Below are 16,118 nucleotides of genomic sequence, written 5' to 3' on the forward strand. Positions count from 1 at the left end.
GATTTCTCACACCTTGGGACTGGAAAAGTCTCTGGGGAGCTCAGGGGGGTTCCTGCTGCTCAGGGACTCCGTCCTCTGCCTGCTGCTGCTGCCTTTGGTGCCATTTTGGGGGAGGCAATGCAGGAATCCCAGCTATTCCCCGGGGTGGGGAATGCGCAGCGGGCGCCTGGCGTGCCCTGCAAGCAGACGAGGAGGAGAAAAGGAGCCTTGTGCCACAGAGGGGACGGTGACACGGCTCGGGGTGCACGCTCACCCCCTGGCCCTGCACCCTGCGGGGTGCAGGAGCTTTGGAGAGGGGCTGGAGGCACCGACCGAGGTGTCCCGACCTCTGCAAACATCCCCACAGCACCTCCGCCGCCGCCTTCCCCTGCAGACAAAACACCGCCCGGTCAATGGGCAGCGCACGTGGGATGCCCGGCGTGTCACGGCATGAAGGAAAGCAAACAAGGGGAGCAAACAGCTCTTGCTTTCTCCTCCTGCAGCTCCTTGGCCAAGAGGCAGAGTCAGCACCCCGACGGCACGCACCCGACGCCTGCTTGGGGAAAAAAACAGCCCGGCTGGGGCAGAGCACGATGGTTTCCTGTGGACGGGGGGGACCCATGGTCCACCACCCACCCTGGGAAAAAATAATATTATTAACGCATCACAAGGCGTGGAGGAATCCTCCATAGCTTGGGATGAGGCAGGGAGGAGAGGTTCCCTGTTTTCTTCAGCATCTTGTGCTTCACAGGGCTGCATTTTGGTGAGACCGATCCCTTTCGCACAGAACCTTGGGGCAAACGGAGCCGTGCCCACCCCGGCCCCAAAGGCACACACATGCATCTTAATTCATCCCTTGCAGGAAACACGAGATTGGATTTTAAAAAAAATATGAAGGCATGGCATGAAAACAAATGGCAACAAATCCAGAGGTTGGGTTTATTTGCCACCAGGAGCCCTGGGGCTGGCTGCGAGCGATGCTGCAGCACTGCCACTCAGCACAGCCCAAAACACGGCCCCGGCTCTTTGGCAACACTGAAAAATCCCCTGAGATTTTAAGCCGTGTGGAAGGGTTCATTCACAAACGTCCCAGAAAACAACCCAAAATGCTCCAAAATCTCAAATCGGAGGAGGTTCCACAGCGCTCAGCCCCGTCCTGCCTAGGGAGGGGGTTGCTGGTGTTTGCACGCACGGAGGTTGAGCCCTGGGGACCCCACGTTCCCTGGGGGCTCTTGGGGACAATGCCCGTCCTGTTGGCAGTGGTGGGTGCAGTGGTTCGAGGTTTGTAAAAGGAACAAGGACTGTGCGGCCAGGCCGTCCTCATGAGCCTGTGTGCATGGACACGTCCATTTGTCCTGCTCGCCGTCTCTTGCACAGTTCAGCCTGGGCCCGTGGTTATGTCCAAATGTCTCTTTTCTTCTTGTTTTAACAGGAAAACATTCCCAGTCACTTGTTTAAAAAACACCCAAGCGCTACAGCACCCATGGGCAAGGCACTTCTCTGCCTGATCACCAGAAAACAAGAAATAAAGTAGCAACAAACAAGTCCTGGCTTGGAAGAAAGGCACAAAACAATCCTGAAAGTCATCAGAAACGGGCACAATTGCAGTCTCCATGTTTTCTCATGGGCTTTTCCTTTTTTTTTTTTTTAAAGAAATGCCTCCTCCCCAGCATCACAGCCCACCTGGCGAGGTCGGCCCTGCTGGGCTGGAGGCTGCGTGGTCCCAGCCCCATCCCCGCAGCTCGGGGACGCCGCTTCGGGACCCCGAGAGCTGTCCTGAGACAGCAGGGCCCATGCTGAGGACCGAGGTGGGGCTCAGCCCCCGTTTCATCCCAGCACGCTCGGGAACGATGCTCAGCGGTGGCGGTGGGGCTCAGAAGAGGGCCTGCCCCCCGTTGGCGTCCCAGCAGCCCATCCACGGCAGCTGCGTGGCCCACTTGCCCGTGGCCACCACCCGCAGCTTGGCCTGGTCGAAGCGCCAGTACCGCTCGTCCCGAAAGAAGTAGACGGAGCCGTCGCGGCGCGCCAGGGCCCCCGTGGTGCCGGGGGGGACGCCGTCCCAGTCCCGCAGGCTGCGGGGGTAGTAGGGCTCCAGGGAGAGGCTCTCCTCGCTCGCCACGAAGTACTTGGCGCCCTTGAAGAGCACCAGGCGCCGGAGCCGCTGGAAGTAGAGGGCCGTGTCGGGGTGCCGCGGGAGCCCGCGGGCGCTGCACTTTTGGGGGAAGCCTGGCAGCAGGGTGGAGCCTTGGTAGCGCCAGCATCGGCCTCCTGGAAGAGAAGGGAGAGGGGGCAGAGCACAAAAATGTGGTGAGGGGGACACCCCGGGGGCTGATCCGTCTGTCTCGGCCACAGAGGGGCCACCCAGCCCCCCGGTGACACGGCTGGCACCACCATGAGCACGTCCCCGTTGGGTTTCCCCATGGACCAGCATGGGAAGAAGCAGCCCCCGGGGCATGAAGATGTGGTTGTGGGGGGAAATGGGGCTCGTGGGGATGAAGTCGTTGTGCTGTGCTGCTGCCCTCATGCTGGAGGAGGGATGAGGATGAAGGGTTTTGTCCATGGGTTGGGGAGAGGCTCCAGGTTTCTCCTGCCCTGTGCCCCCTCCATCCCATCCCACCCAACACGCAGCGGGGTGGGGAAACTGAGGCAAGGTCACTCGAGGGGCTAAAGGGACAGCTGGGAACACAGCAGGGCCACCACGCTGTCCCCTAACCCCAGTGCAAACCTCACCCTCCTCCTGCACAGCAGGACAGACAGCCCCACGGCCCTCCCGGGCTGGGACAGCCAAAAACCCCGCTGCAGCCAGAGGGATTGGGGCCAGCCCCGGCGCCCGCCCTCCCCGCGGAGCCGTGGCACTGCTCTGCCCCAGACAAAAGCCCCTTTCTGCTCGCAGGCCGTGCCGGGTCAGGCCCCGCGGAGGGGGGCTTTTGGCTCTCCCCCAGCCGGAGCAACAAAGCCCCCTTTCTGACGGGCTGGAGAGTGGTTTCCATGAAAAGCTCGGGCTGACCCCGGTGTCCTGGCTGCCTGGGCTGCCCTTCCTGTGCCCCGCCAGCTGTGCCACCACCGGCAGCTTGCAGATGGCAGCAAGGCACCGGGCACGGGGGGCACGAATCACGGGCACCGTAACGCGGTGCTCATCCAGCTGCCAGCAGCTGCGCATCTCCAGAGAGCATTTTCTCCCCAAAATGCATCTGCTTTGAACCTGTGACCAGCACAGCAGCCAGGAGCCGGCACCCCCAGCACCCAGCGACACCCAGCACCCCGGCACCACACCAGGCTGGGGGTGCAGGGGCAGACCCGGACGGACAGAGCAGCACAGGACGGACAGACACCAGCCACAGCCTGCGCCTCACTGACCTTTGAAGAAGTAGAAGCTGTGGCTGAGCGGGGAGCAGGCGCAGGCGTCGATGCCGGCAGGGAGCCCGGGCCAGCGGGCGTGCAGGGGCTGGGGCTGGCTGGCGTTGCCGCTGGCTGGCACCACCCAGAAGTGGCCGCCCTTGAAGATGTACAGGTTGTCGTCCACATCTGCTGGGCAAAGGGGGCCGTGAGGGCAAGAAGCACGGTGCCAAAATCCCAAATTTGGCCCCAGCCTGCTGCCCATCACGTTCCGCATCGCCTCTCATCACCGCCACCGCCCCCAGCCCTGTGGTGTCTGGGGATGCCCACACGGGGCTGAGGATCAGAACCCTCCTGTCCCACCTCGGGGGCTTATCAGTGTGGGGAGAGGTCACTGAAATGGTGTGGGGTTTTGGGATAGGGCTCACAGACACCCACCAGCAGTCACGGCGTCGAAGAAGGAGTGGCAGTAATAGGTGCTGGCGCCCTGCCGCTGCCGGTCCTCGCCGTACAGGTCCCCGCTCCAGTCCTGGAAGTGAGTGAAGACCCTTCCTGGCAGCTGGATGGCCGAGCCCCTAGAGGGCTTCCCTGGGATGGAGCAGGGTGAATCGTAGAGCAGGGCATGGGAGCAGGTTGCTCACAAGGCTGGCAAGCCATCAGAGGGCACCAGGTGCTCCGTGTCACACAGCCTGGCTCCTATCACCCTCTGTAATGATGGCGAAGACCCTTTGGTACCCCAAAAAATCACGCACTGGCTTCTCCCTGGATCATCCAGTACCCATCCTGCCCTCCTTGCAGCACCCATGAAGGGACAGGACCCATCCCCACCACGCACGGAGCCCTCACCCCCTGCACGGACCTGCTGCCATCCTGCTCCTCCCTCCCCACCGAGGTTTTGGGGAAGCGATGCTCACCGTACAAGTTCTGGATGGCCAAGATGTCATCCCAGCTGAGGACGAAGTCCTTGCTGAGCTTCTTGTAGTAGGGGGACATGAGGGCGCTCCGGGCGGGGGAGTGCTCCAGCCCCAGAGTGTGGCCGACCTCGTGCGCCACCACCACGAAGAGGTTGCGCCCCTTGCCGCTGCGCAGGGACCAGCGCTCGGCGCTGTCGAAGTGGGCTTCTCCACGGCGGGGGAAGAAGGCGTGGGCCAGGGCACCTCCTGGGGACGGGAGGGATGTCAGGGGGTTGTGGGGGCAGCACGCAGCCCCCGGTGTGAGCCCAGGGCAGGGGGGGCATGGGAGTGCTTAAATAGGCACCGATTTTGGCCCAGCGGCAGGGTTCCCAAAGGAAAACCAGCTTCCCGTGGCTATTTGTGCACCCACAAAACCCAAACCAGTTGTGCCTGGAGGATGGGGTCAGGGCAGGGGGGGCTGCTTGGAGGCCACCAGCATGAGCCCACCACGAGCACCCCAACCTGGGAGCTCCCGAGCTCTGGGGCCAGGACTCGGGACCCTCCATCCCCATCGCTCACAGCGTGGGCACCTCGGGAAGAGGGCCTGGGGGAACAAACCTGGCCTCCCCCCAGCCCCGGGAAGAGCCCCCGTTGTAAAAGAGAAGCTTACGAGGGGGGAGCGACCAGCACCTGGCCCATCGAAGGCGTTGCTGAGCCCGTCGTTGTGGTCCCCGTGGAAGAAGGTGAGGCGGATGTCGGCCGGGCCGTCTCGTGCTTCCCAAAATACCAGCGAGGAGACGTTGCTCCAGAGCTCGAAGGCGGCCCGGACGGCCAGGCGCACCTCGTGCTGCGGCAGGTACGGCGGCCAGTTCACCACCCGGTACGTCAGGTGCCGCTTGTGCCACTTGCTGCCTGCGGGACGGGACGGGCTCAGCGCCACGGGAGGAGCTGGGCCACCCGGTTCGATCCCCCTGCCCTCGCCTTGTTGTGCTTCCCACGGCCAAATCCAGCCCCTGCCCAGCTTCACGCCCAGAAGAGGCAGCCCAAGGATGGGCTTTCAGGGAGGCAAAGCAAAGGAACCTCTGAAAACAGGGGGGGCAAGGGGAAAAGGATGGGGAGGATGCTGAAACTCAGGGGGAAATGAGGTGTCCGTGTACAGGGCTGGAGGTTCACCAGCCCCAAATCTCCCTGGCCTGCAGCAGCTCTTCCCTGCTTCCCCAAGCTCCCTCCCTGAACATGAGACCACCATAAGCCTCCCACCGTCCTCTGACCATGCATCGGGGCAGAGGCACATTCCCGCAGCTGCCGTGCAGCATCCTGCCCCCCCAGGACCTCCAGCAGCTGGGCTGGGGGGGCTCACATCTGGCCGGGGGCGTGCAGGAGTGGGAGAGAAGCTGCGGGGCCACGCTGGGAATACGTGGGTGCCAGAGCTGGTGCCGAGGCGTGGGAGCAGCGACAGACCTCCGGCACCTGCGCCTGCTCCAGACGGGTGGGGAAGCCACAGGATGGGGTTTCACAGCGCTCTGCAGACACCCGGGGGCAGCTCTGGCAGCCCCCTGCCAGCATCCCCTTCTGTGGTCCAGGAGAGGAACTGCTTGCCCCCCCAGACCATCAAGCAGGGACTTCCCCGGGAAGCCCAGCACCGCCTGGCCCCGTCCCAGCAGCTCCCCACCAGCTCTGGAGGCTTTCACAGAACAAAGCCCTGGCTTTTGCTACAGCACCGGGGTGTCCGAGCCCAGCAGGGTGCCGGACGCGTGGCGGCGGTGCCGGTGACCTGGCCGAGGGTCCCGGCGCGGCTGGCAGCGGGCTGGCTCACAAAGCGCTTTGCTGGCTCAGCCGCGGCGGCTTCCTGCCCCTGGTCGGATAAACAGGCAGCTTAGCACAAAGCCTCCAGCCTTCCTGCCCGGCGCCGGGCTCCCCAGCCTCCCCTCCGCCCCCCCGGCACAGATGTGGTGCTGCTCCGTGCCTCTTGCCACCCTGTCAAGGAGCCTTTCGGGGTAGGGGCTGCTGGCTCCGGTCCTGCTCTGCCTGCTGCCCACTTGCTGTGGTCTCCCTGCCCGCAGTCGCATCCCATACATCAGGGATTTGGATGGCAATCCAGAGGCACAGGGAGCACCAGGCTGTCCCCTGCGTCTGTCCCCCTGGGTCCGTCCCCCAGCACCAGCTGTGCCAGATGCAGAGGCAGCTTGGCACGGCGCTGAGCCCTGCCTTAATCTCACCCTCATTTTTCCCATGTCCCACGCACAGCTGGTCCCAGCCCTCTCGCTCTCTAGGAATCAGGCGATTCATCCACAAGAGCTCACAGGAGGCAAGAGGCCCAATCCTGGAGACCCATGAGCAAGAAAATCTGCTGGAAGCAGAGTCAGACCTCATGTGCCTTTGCCCTGTGTCAGTCCTGATCCTCTGCACTGTGCCACCGGGGTCAGGGTGACCTGGAGGCACCTCAGAGCCATCAAGCTCTGCCTCCCGAATTGCTGAGCTTCCCCACGAGTGGTCCTTGCTCCCCTTTCCACCACAACCCTCCAGGAAGACTCCCCGAGCCCAGGCCCTGCAGGATGCCGATGCTCACCGTGCTGTGCCGAGCGCCGGTGCCGCAGCGCAGCGGGGTGGCCCCAGCTCTCCCCATCGCCCGTGCCACACCGCGGGCGGCCCATCTGCCGCAGCGTGGGGGCATCCAGCACCCCGCTGGGTGGGAGGTGGCTCACCCGCTGGAAATCCCTGCAAAGGAAGGGAGATGTCAGCACCCGGTATTTTAAAACAGCAGCGCCCCGGGTTCCGTGCCGGGCTCTGCCCCGCGAGCTTCGCGCCCCGCTGGCAGGAGAGCATCCGGGAGATAACACCAGGCACTGCCAATCCCAAACCCTCTGAGCTCTTCCAGCCGGCCAGATCCTCGGCCTCGCTGCAGATATTATTGCAGCGGGGACAGCCAGGCCATAAAAGGCAAATAACGCAGCGCCGTGAGGCTGCCAGCCAGCGGTGCTCCTCCGAAGGACCGCTCGGGGGTTTGGCTCTGACAGCAGGCGAGCCCCGAGCGGCACAGAGCACCCCGTGGAGCAGCGCTGCAGGATGCTGGTGTTAAACAAAAAGCTCCTACCTCAGCGCTGCCGTGAACTCCACGGGGCTGTGCGGGCTGGAGTGTGCAGCTCCCAGGTAGCCGTACTTCTGCAGGAATTGCTGCGGGGAGACACAGGAGAATCACAGAGTTATTGGGGTTGGAAAAGAGCTCCCAGGTATCTGCTCCAACCGTCCCCCTTCCACCACTGTCACCCACCAAACCATGTCCCCAAGCACCACGTCCAACCTTCCCTTGAACACCCCCAGGGATGGTGACTCCACCACCTCCCCGTCCCAGTGCCTGACTGCTCTTTCTGAGCAGAAACATCTCCCAATTTCCAACCTGAAATTAGAGGAGCAGCTCAGGGCGTGTGAGGTCAGAGGATAAAGATTTTGTGGGAAAGAGCGTGGCAAACCCAGGGCTGGGCAGAAATTCCTGCCTGTTGCTTCGTTAGACTTCTGTGATTCCCACGACATGAGCACACGTGCGCACGGCAGTGCTCAGACAGCTTTCTGTGCTTTTCACTCATTTTTGACGGCTCTTGGGTTTTTTGGCAATCACCCGACGGAGACAGAGCAGGGAACATTGCTGCCACGGATTCAAACCCGCCGCAATGGGGTTAGCAAAACCGCTTGCCCATCTCTAACAACCAGCAGCTCAACACGCCGATCACAATCAGGGATTTCTGTGGATTTCACCAGGTCACCAGGGCTGGGTCGGGCAGGGTCAGGCCCCGAGGCTGCCCCCAAAAGGCTGCAGCCTCTCCCCGGCCGGCCGGGGCAGGATGTGCTGCTGAGCAGCAGACACACGCGGGGCGCAATGGGCTCTGCCAAGCCATTCTTCTCCTTATCGTCCACTGAAATGGACGGAGATTGTCGGTCTGAACTTGCTCCAACACATAAATTGCATTTCAAAGAAAACAAGTGGCTGCCCCCGCTGCCCCCGGCTTGCTGAGGAGTTTAGCAGCAATATTCCCAGGAATGCTCCACGCCCGTCTTCCCCATCCCACCGGGGACGTTTGCTGCAGACCAACCCGCCTCCCCGCATCCTGTTAGCGGGGCGAGGGGAAGGAGGAATGAAAAGGGCTGGGGATGAAAAGGGAAAGTGGCTGTGCTGCACGGGGCAGCAGGGCTGCCTGCTTTTCACGCCTCCTCCCAGCCCATGCCGTGGCAGGACAGAGGCAGGAGGAAGATGAGAGCTGGGTGCTCGGCGATGTCTGGAGGGGCAGAGACATCTGCTCCTCTCTCTGGGGCTGGGTTTTTACAGCATTCCCCTCCAGAGTTAGCAAACCACCAGCTACACCCATGGATGCACAGCGATAACCCCGAAAGGTCGCACTGCTGCTGGTAACTGAGGGCTGCAGAGCAGGAGGAAAAGTCCCGGGTCTCAAAAGCCCACCGTGGTGTCAGCCTCTCCTCCCACCGCTCTTCTTTCCCTCAGCATAACAAGCCCGAGCTGTCTCCCCTCCCGTAACCTAACACAATCCCATCCTTGAAGCATGAAAATGGTTTTTCCCTGCCATGATCTCATGAAAACCCATCTGGCCGAGTCAGGGCGCGGGGCAGGAACGCAGCCCAGCAGCTGTGCTGTGATGGCACTGAGCTGCTCGCTGCTGTTACCGTCCCCATTTCCTTGGGTGAGAAACTCAGCCCAAAGCAGGCTGTTTCCCTGCAGTTTTGGGACCGTTTCATGCTCAGGTTCTCGTGCACCGTCATTTTACCACGTTTTCTTCCACCTAACACCTGGCTCCTGGGACGCAGAGGTGTGCAGGCTCGAGATAAGCAGTTACTGTTATCCCCCGGTGATATCAGACCTGGAAAGAGCTAAAGGAAAGGGATGCACCGACCTCGCACTGTGTGAAGGAGGAATACAAAGTCCCCTGGAGCAGGGACTCCTGGGGGTGACAGAGGAACCGCAGAGCCCCGTGTCTCAGCACCCCTCACCCCAAGCTTTGCTCAGAGCCCCCCCGGCAGCTCCTGTGGCCCTGGTGCTGAGCCAGCAGCCGCGATGCTCAGCCCCGGCAAAGCCCTCTCCCTCCTGCCCCGACGGGGAAGGGCTCCTCTCCATACAATGGGAGAAGAAAAACAGCAGGAAGCCAAGGGCTGAGCATTGCCGTGAAATATGCCCGGCTCCCCCTCCGCACGCGGGGAGGGAAACGAGAAGAGGAAAGGTCTGGGGCTGCCCGGGAGGCAGCGGAGCCTCGGGTCTGCAGGAGATGGAGGGGCCCTCCCCGGCCCCTGGCTCTCCACGGGGGCTGCTCACAGCCCTGGGAATGGGCTCTGCCGAGGGCTGCAGCCAAGGAAACACCTTGCCCTCGACTGCAGGCACCCCAGGTGGAAGACAGCCAACAGCACGCACAAGCAGACCTCCCTCCTCGGAACCGGGATAACAACAGCTCAGAGACAGCAGGCTCCCGTCCCGCCCCCCCTCCGGACACATTTCTGGCCCGTTTCCACTGTTTAAGTACCAGAAACGCACGGACAAGCCTCTCCCCCTGCCTGGCAGGCAGCTCGTGCTGCCTGCGGTCCCTTCTGCTGCACCTGGACACAAAGCCCCTCTTTCCCCTCCGTTCCCCTGAGCACAGACCGGTGTCTGAAGCAGATGGCTAACATTTTGTGCCTCGCTTTTGGAGGACATTGGCCACGTGGCAAAGCCAGCAGCATCCCAAAAAGGCTGAGCATCCCCAGCTCCATCCCGTAGCGTTTCACCACCAGGCATCACCACGAAGCTCTCCCTCGGTTCCCCCCCTGCAGACACGATGGGGCCTGGCCCCGGGATGCTGTCAGCATGAGCAGGTTTTGGCAGGAGCGCCCGCAGGTCGCTGCCTGCCGGGATGCTGCAGCGCTGGGAAGCCTTCATCTCTCGCCACATTCCTGTCTGCATTCGCAGCCCCTTAGGCAGAGCCCTCGTGTCTCTTTTGTTTAAGCGTGTGCGTAAGTGGATGTGTAAATATTATACACGCATACGTACAGAGACACACAAGAAGGGAAATTAGCAAGCACAGAGCTCGGCTTGCCTGCCATAGAAAGGGTGGGAGGGGGTGACCACACCAGCTAACCCTGTACGTCGACGAGGGGCTGATGAAACCCCCAGCCCTGCTGCTGTCACGCTCCCTGCTGTGCCTGATCCGGCCCCAAAGGCATCTCTTCTCCCACCCACACCCTTAAAACCTGCTTTAGCAGGGAATTATCTTCTTTCCCTTGAAAATGCGGAGCTGGGGAACACCGTGTCCGGTGGGTTTTATGCTCCCTTACTCTTCCTTCACACGTGCCCTCCTCGAGCGGTGCAGCAGGGCTGTTTGGGCTGCTGAGCATCAAGCTCAGCATGCTGTGGGACAGGAGGACGAAATATTGCATCGCCTAAGAGAAAACAAGCACCAGGGGCTGAAACACGGCACAGAAACTGATGGAAAATGACCCAAAGCACTCAGGGAAGTTTTTCCGAAGGTGACTAGCAGAGCGGCTGACAAACCAGTCTGATCACGCAGACTGGTTGTGCTCTCCTGTCTGAGGGAACAACGGGAGAGAAAGGAAAGAAGATATTTGGTCTTTGCCATCACCAAGGTGGAAACAGGGAGCAGGAGTGCATCATGCTCACACCGCACCGTGCCGTGAGGGCAGCGCCAGGAGAACTCCTCTGCTCCTATGTTTGCACTGCCGAGGCCAAAGTGGGAGCACTCTGGGGAGGTTTTTCTTCCCCTTATGTCAATCAGAAGGAAAATGCGAGGTGCCCATTTCAGGAGCATCCCAGCTCCATCCCCATGCCATGGAAGAGCTCGTCCAGACGCCAACACAGAAAGTGAGCCCCGGGTTTGCCGAGGTGGAGGGGAGAGCCCGAGGCTGTGCCACTGCAACACTGAGAGGGGAAGGAGAAAGGATAAAAAGAATCAAAATAAAAACCAGAAAGGAGAACGCCCCAATCCCTTCTCGCTCTCCATTTCCATTCCCCACTTTTCTCAAATTTCACACCGATTTTTCCTCCGGCCACCACACCTTCAAACACAATCCCTGCAGGGACTTCATCGCCCTTGGCACCAAAACCACGGGGACACACACTTCGCTCTGTGCCAGGCCAGCACACACACACACACCCCGTGTCTTTTAAAGCCCCCTGGCATGGGAGCAGCTCGGGCACCGCCGCGTCCCTGCTGCCTCCCCATCCCAGCAGTGCTCCCGCACGAGCCAGGTGTGCCGAGCTCCGTGCTGTCCAGCACCGGACCTCCTCCTGTCTGCAGTCTGCACATAACGAGACGGTTTAATATAAATGTGCTTCGAATTAAATATCCAAGCTATTTTTTTTTTTTTTAAGCTGCCGTCGTAACAAATGCAATGAAAACAAGGGCACGAGCCAGGAACTTAACCCAACTGGACGCTTTCTCAGACGTTCACATCTAAGTTCGCACAGCCCATTTTTGTTAGCACGGGATATTTTAAAAGCTATTTAAAAAAAAAAAAAAGAGAGAGAAATAACTTTAGAAGTGAAGTCTGATGTTACACGAGAATTTCGGCTTCCACTGACAAGCAGCTGAACAGCTCCGTGGATTTGGCCATGCTTTCTTACCCCAGCCTCCCGGCGTTTATTTATCCAGGACATTTATCCCAGGGGCACCTCGCATCGCTGCGGGGCACGAAGGCACCGGGGCAGCTCCCCAAGCCCCCAGACACCGCAGTGGGGGTCTGTCAGCCCTGGCCTTACAATCTGTGGGGTTTTCAGCGCTGGTTTCACTCCCTTCAGGCAGAGCTTTGCCAGCTTTAGGATGTCCACGCAGCAGGGACCACGAGCCAGCACCCCAAGGCTGAAACCCCCCAACCCCAAGGGGACACCACGAGGGACACAAACACCCCCCAAGGACCCCATACACACACTTTCCACCCCCATCCAGCCTCCCTGGAGCCGAAGCAGCCCCCAGCCCCAGCCCCAGCCCCAGCCCCAGCCCCAGCCCGGACCCCCCCGGCCGCCGCCGCCGCCCTACCTCCGCCTGCCGCCGCCGGCTGCCTCCCACCGCCGCCCCCCCGGCCGCCAGCAGCCCCAGCACCAGCACTGCCCTCAGCACCACGGCCATGCCCGTGTCCCTGCTCCTGCTCCTGCCGCCGCCGCTGCTTCTCCCCCGGTGCCGGTCCCGGCTCCGCTTCTCCCCGGCCCGGCCCCGGGGGCGGCCCCTGCCCGCCCCGCCCGCAGGGCTGGGCTCCTCCGCACCACCCCCCCCTCCTACCTCCCCCGGGGTCCCCCCTCGTCTCCTTCATCCCTCCTGTAATCACCGAAGCCGTGGGGATCATAAAGAGACCCCCCCCAAACCTCCGGACCCCCTCACGCCTCAGGGTGTGGGGCTGAGGGGGGCGAGCCGTCACCACCTAATTTTATAAATCAGCCGGGGGCTGGGGGGCACCGGGGGGCTCTAAGGGCACCCTAAGGCACCAGCACTGCTCCCCCCTTTGGATCAATGCCCGTTTGTTCCCCTCACACCCTCCCAGCCTGGCTCCCCTTCGGTCAAGGCAGGGGACCCGCTCCCATGGGGGTCTCCAGCCCCGTCTCCACGCTGTGCCATGAGGTGTAGGGCAGGGAGAGCTGCCCCATAGCCTCACCCCACACCCAGCTCTCTCCACCAAGGCCGGATCCTTCTCCTCAGCCTCCCTGGTGCAGAACAGGACACACACTGGTGCCAATTTTGGCCAAAGTGACCGCCATGGCCTCAAGCCACACAAAATGGTGGCCAGGCCCTAACACCCGACCTGGGCATAGCCCAAGTTGCTTCGGGCTCTGCTCCTCTCGTCTGGTTCCCCCACATCCATCCCTCTTTGGGGATTCTCTGCTGGAGCCCAGCAGTTCCCAACGACAACAAGTTAACAGCTCTGTTTACTCCCCGCAGTATTTTGTTTGACTATTTTGTTTTAATATGACTAAAGCGAAAGGATGTTTTGATTGTGCTCTGGATCAGAAAAAAAATAATAATAGGATGTGACTTATATCTGCTTTTGTTTTCATGCCAGCTTCAACCACACACCTATTTGAAAGCTGCCGGGCCTCTTCCTCTTCTTTTGAGGCATGCCAAGCCCCGCAGCTCCTGCAGCATCTGCGGAGTGCAGCTTGAGGAGAGCCGCAGGGAGCCCGCAGCCTCTCACTGGGCCCAGAGCAGCAAAGGGAGGCTTTTCGGGACATGGGGTTTCGAGAAGGGGATCAGCATCACGGGGCAAAATATGGGGTGAAATAAGGAAGCAGGGCACGGAGAGGCTGGCAGTAAGGCCGGGCTGGCAGACAGGGAGGGCAGCGGCACGATAAGGAGCGCTTGCGCAGGTCAGAGCCGCGCTTCCTTTCAAAACAAGAACGGCCCTGTCTGCAAACGCATCCGTGTTTGGTTCATCTCTAGGAAGCAACCAATCCATCTGCTGTTCGCCTTAAGAATATCGGCGACGAGAAAGTGCCTGGCTCAGGCCCAGCGGCAGCAGGAAGCTCCATTCCTGCTCGGTGTAAGGCAGGGAAGGGGCTGGGGGGCACCTGCACCCCACCTCCCTGACCTGGTGCTGTGTGATGCTGCCGCCTCGCTCCATACCCGATGTGGCACCCAGACGGGGAAGAATTCGGCCCTGGGGCGCTGGGTGCCGAGTCGCAGGTCTCAGCAGGTCCCGGTGCACAGCACGGGGATGTTTATCCAGCTGTGCTCAGGAGAGAGGCATCAGGAACGGAAAAGCTGTCTGCCTTGTGGAAAGGTGGACAGCTTTCGGCATCTGGTGAAAGCTCAGAAGTGGGCTGGAAGAGAGCTTGAATCCTTACGGCTTCTGCCCTAAAACTGAAACTCCAGAAGTAAAGCCTGGAGTTAAGCCTTGGCAAACAGCTCACTGAGTTTTACTGAAAAGCTCTCAGAAGAGCACGACCACTAGATCCAAACAAGCTCTGGTTGCCTAAACAGGGCAGATTTCTTGAGTCTCTAAATATACGGCCATCTCCTTCACATTTAACACAAAAGATCAGCTCATTTGCTCAGCTACTTCGATTTCAACCCCCTTTCCCAAGCTCCTCATTTACCATTAATGTCCGGGGGGCTCGTTTGCAAGGCCAGTGCGGGGCTGAGCCGAGCCCAGGCATTGCCACTGGTGAAGGTGAGTGCTGGAGCGGCTCAGAAACGGGTGTTACGAAATAGCACCGCGCCATGTGAAATTTCTGGGTAGCTTCAGTGTTTACCGTAACTGATAAGCAAATAGCAACAGCATTACTCCCCTCTGGCAGTTTCTACAGGGGATGGATGTGATGTACAAGAGCTGCCAGTTAAAACTTCCAGTGCTTCGCTCGAAGCGCGCGTTCGCGTTGCTCCATTTCAGCCGCTCCAGCTGCCTCCTCTGCAGAGCGGTCGTTGCTCAGACATCTGCTGCTCAGCAGCAGCTGGAGAGCAGCAGGATGGGCTGCTGGATGCCACTTTTGGGGATGTTAGGAGCAAATCCTGCTGCTGCGGGGTGCTCAGCTCTGCAGCACGTTAGGGCACAGCTACAGAAGTAGCCTGTGGTAGGACAGCACCCCGAATCTCTGAGAGGCACAGGACTTTACAAAGCTGTGAGCCTGCCACAAGGGCAAAACTCTCCTGCTTGGATAGTTTGATAGTTTTCTTGTGTGCTTCATCTGCACACTGTAAGTTCTTGCAAGTCTAAGGACTTCCCGTGCCTTTAATGCGCAGGATACGGAGCGTGCCTAGTCCCGTACCCTGTCTTCAAGACAGCCTGGAGCAGATGCTTATCACAGGGGAAAAGAAAAAAAAAAGGAAAATGCAGAATCTGTACATGCTTTCCTTGGCTTTACCCGCAGCATGTGGAGCTACCGGGAAACCGGTGGGGTGAAGGGGGGCCACATCCAGCCCTGCAGCTGGCACTGCTGCTCGGCACAACCCTTCCGTGCTCGGAACACCAGCTGCCGTCCCACAAACACACCTGCACGGGTCGGGCTTCCTTTGCTGCGAGCAGTTTTGACTGAATGCCACCAGCTCTTCGCCCAGAGGACTGCTGCAGCCACGTGCATCTCTTTGGGATCAGCACATCACCTGTGCTCCAGCAAACATCATCGTATCAGAAAACTTTGTGAAAAGTAGGCTCTTCTCAGCCCTTTTGCAAGTTCTCCAGCAGCATTAGCAACACCATCTACTGTGGACAACATCACACAAGCTCTTTGCTTCCCTGGAAATCCAAACTTTCATTTCTAGATCAGGCAAAGCAGCAAAGCCCACTGCTCTCCAGACTCATGGAGTTTGAGCAGCTCACAAAGTCGTGTTACTTCTCGGGGCGAGGTGGGTTTGGCCATACAGAGACAGCTCTGAACGTATTTGGCTCTCTCTGAAATTGTTTAGCTATTTTTGTTGCATTTCAGCTCTGTAATGATCATATGCTTCTTCTACATTGGCATCCTCCCGCTACGCTTTTCTCTATAAAGTCATTGTTGAGCTTGGCAAGTGCGAGATGTATTTTTTATAAATAAACTGCCAGCATTCCATACAGTACTGATTTCCAAAACTAAAACCTCGCTGCTTAAAAAAAAAAAAAGGAAACTAGATCATAAAAGAGATGGAGGAATCAGCACAGAGCTTTTCCCAGCTCAGCCTGAGCCTGTTTGCTCTGCGGGGACAGCCTCTCTGTTTTTTAGACAAGTAACTACTGGAGAGAAATTCTAAGTAGGATTTGTGAGATTTGCCTTTTATTTTCAGTTCAGCTGTTAATCTGCTAAAAACGGAAAGTTACGCATTTGCAGATACCTTCCTTGCCTGTTTAAAGAAGAAAAAAAAGCAGCAATTCTAGCATCTAGAAAACTCTAAAGCCTTTTGATAACAAGCACTGACCATTAGTAGAAGACTTTATTTGCATAGCAGCACAGAGCGATCT

General features: G+C 59.6%; 1 protein-coding gene across 2 annotated transcripts; it reads right to left on the bottom strand.

Annotated features, from left to right (window-relative positions):
• Nucleotides 1-904: 904 nt before the first annotated feature.
• MMP28 (matrix metallopeptidase 28) lies at nucleotides 905-12,521 on the bottom strand. Of its 2 annotated transcripts, none has more exons than XM_072025967.1 (8): nucleotides 12,236-12,521; nucleotides 7,303-7,382; nucleotides 6,778-6,926; nucleotides 4,879-5,120; nucleotides 4,230-4,475; nucleotides 3,754-3,903; nucleotides 3,337-3,504; nucleotides 905-2,247 (listed from the first exon to the last, which is right to left on the bottom strand). In XM_072025967.1, the coding sequence occupies exons 1-8, from the start codon at nucleotides 12,504-12,506 to the stop codon at nucleotides 1,853-1,855; spliced, it is 1,701 nt and encodes a 566-aa protein (XP_071882068.1). In that variant the 5' UTR covers nucleotides 12,507-12,521; the 3' UTR covers nucleotides 905-1,852. The 2 variants fall into 2 exon arrangements, with proteins under 2 accessions (XP_071882068.1, XP_027327894.2); XM_027472093.3 differs by having other exon boundaries at nucleotides 4,899-5,120; nucleotides 12,236-12,415.
• Nucleotides 12,522-16,118: the final 3,597 nt, after the last annotated feature.

The sequence above is a fragment of the Anas platyrhynchos genome, chromosome 20 (genome assembly GCF_047663525.1).
Source record: "Anas platyrhynchos isolate ZD024472 breed Pekin duck chromosome 20, IASCAAS_PekinDuck_T2T, whole genome shotgun sequence".
Classification (NCBI taxonomy): Eukaryota; Metazoa; Chordata; class Aves; order Anseriformes; family Anatidae; genus Anas; species Anas platyrhynchos.

Bases quoted from the DNA above. Each gene is read 5' to 3' on its own strand.
- MMP28 (XM_072025967.1), bottom strand. From the start codon at position 12,506: ATGAAGGAGACGAGGGGGGACCCCGGGGGAGGTAGGAGGGGGGGGTGG. The intron at 6,927-7,302 runs GTAGGAGCTTTT...CTTCCTTTGCAG, and splicing joins GAGTTCACGGCAGCGCTGAG to GGATTTCCAGCGGGTGAGCC. The intron at 4,476-4,878 runs GTAAGCTTCTCT...TCCCGTCCCCAG, and splicing joins GTGCTGGTCGCTCCCCCCTC to GAGGTGCCCTGGCCCACGCC.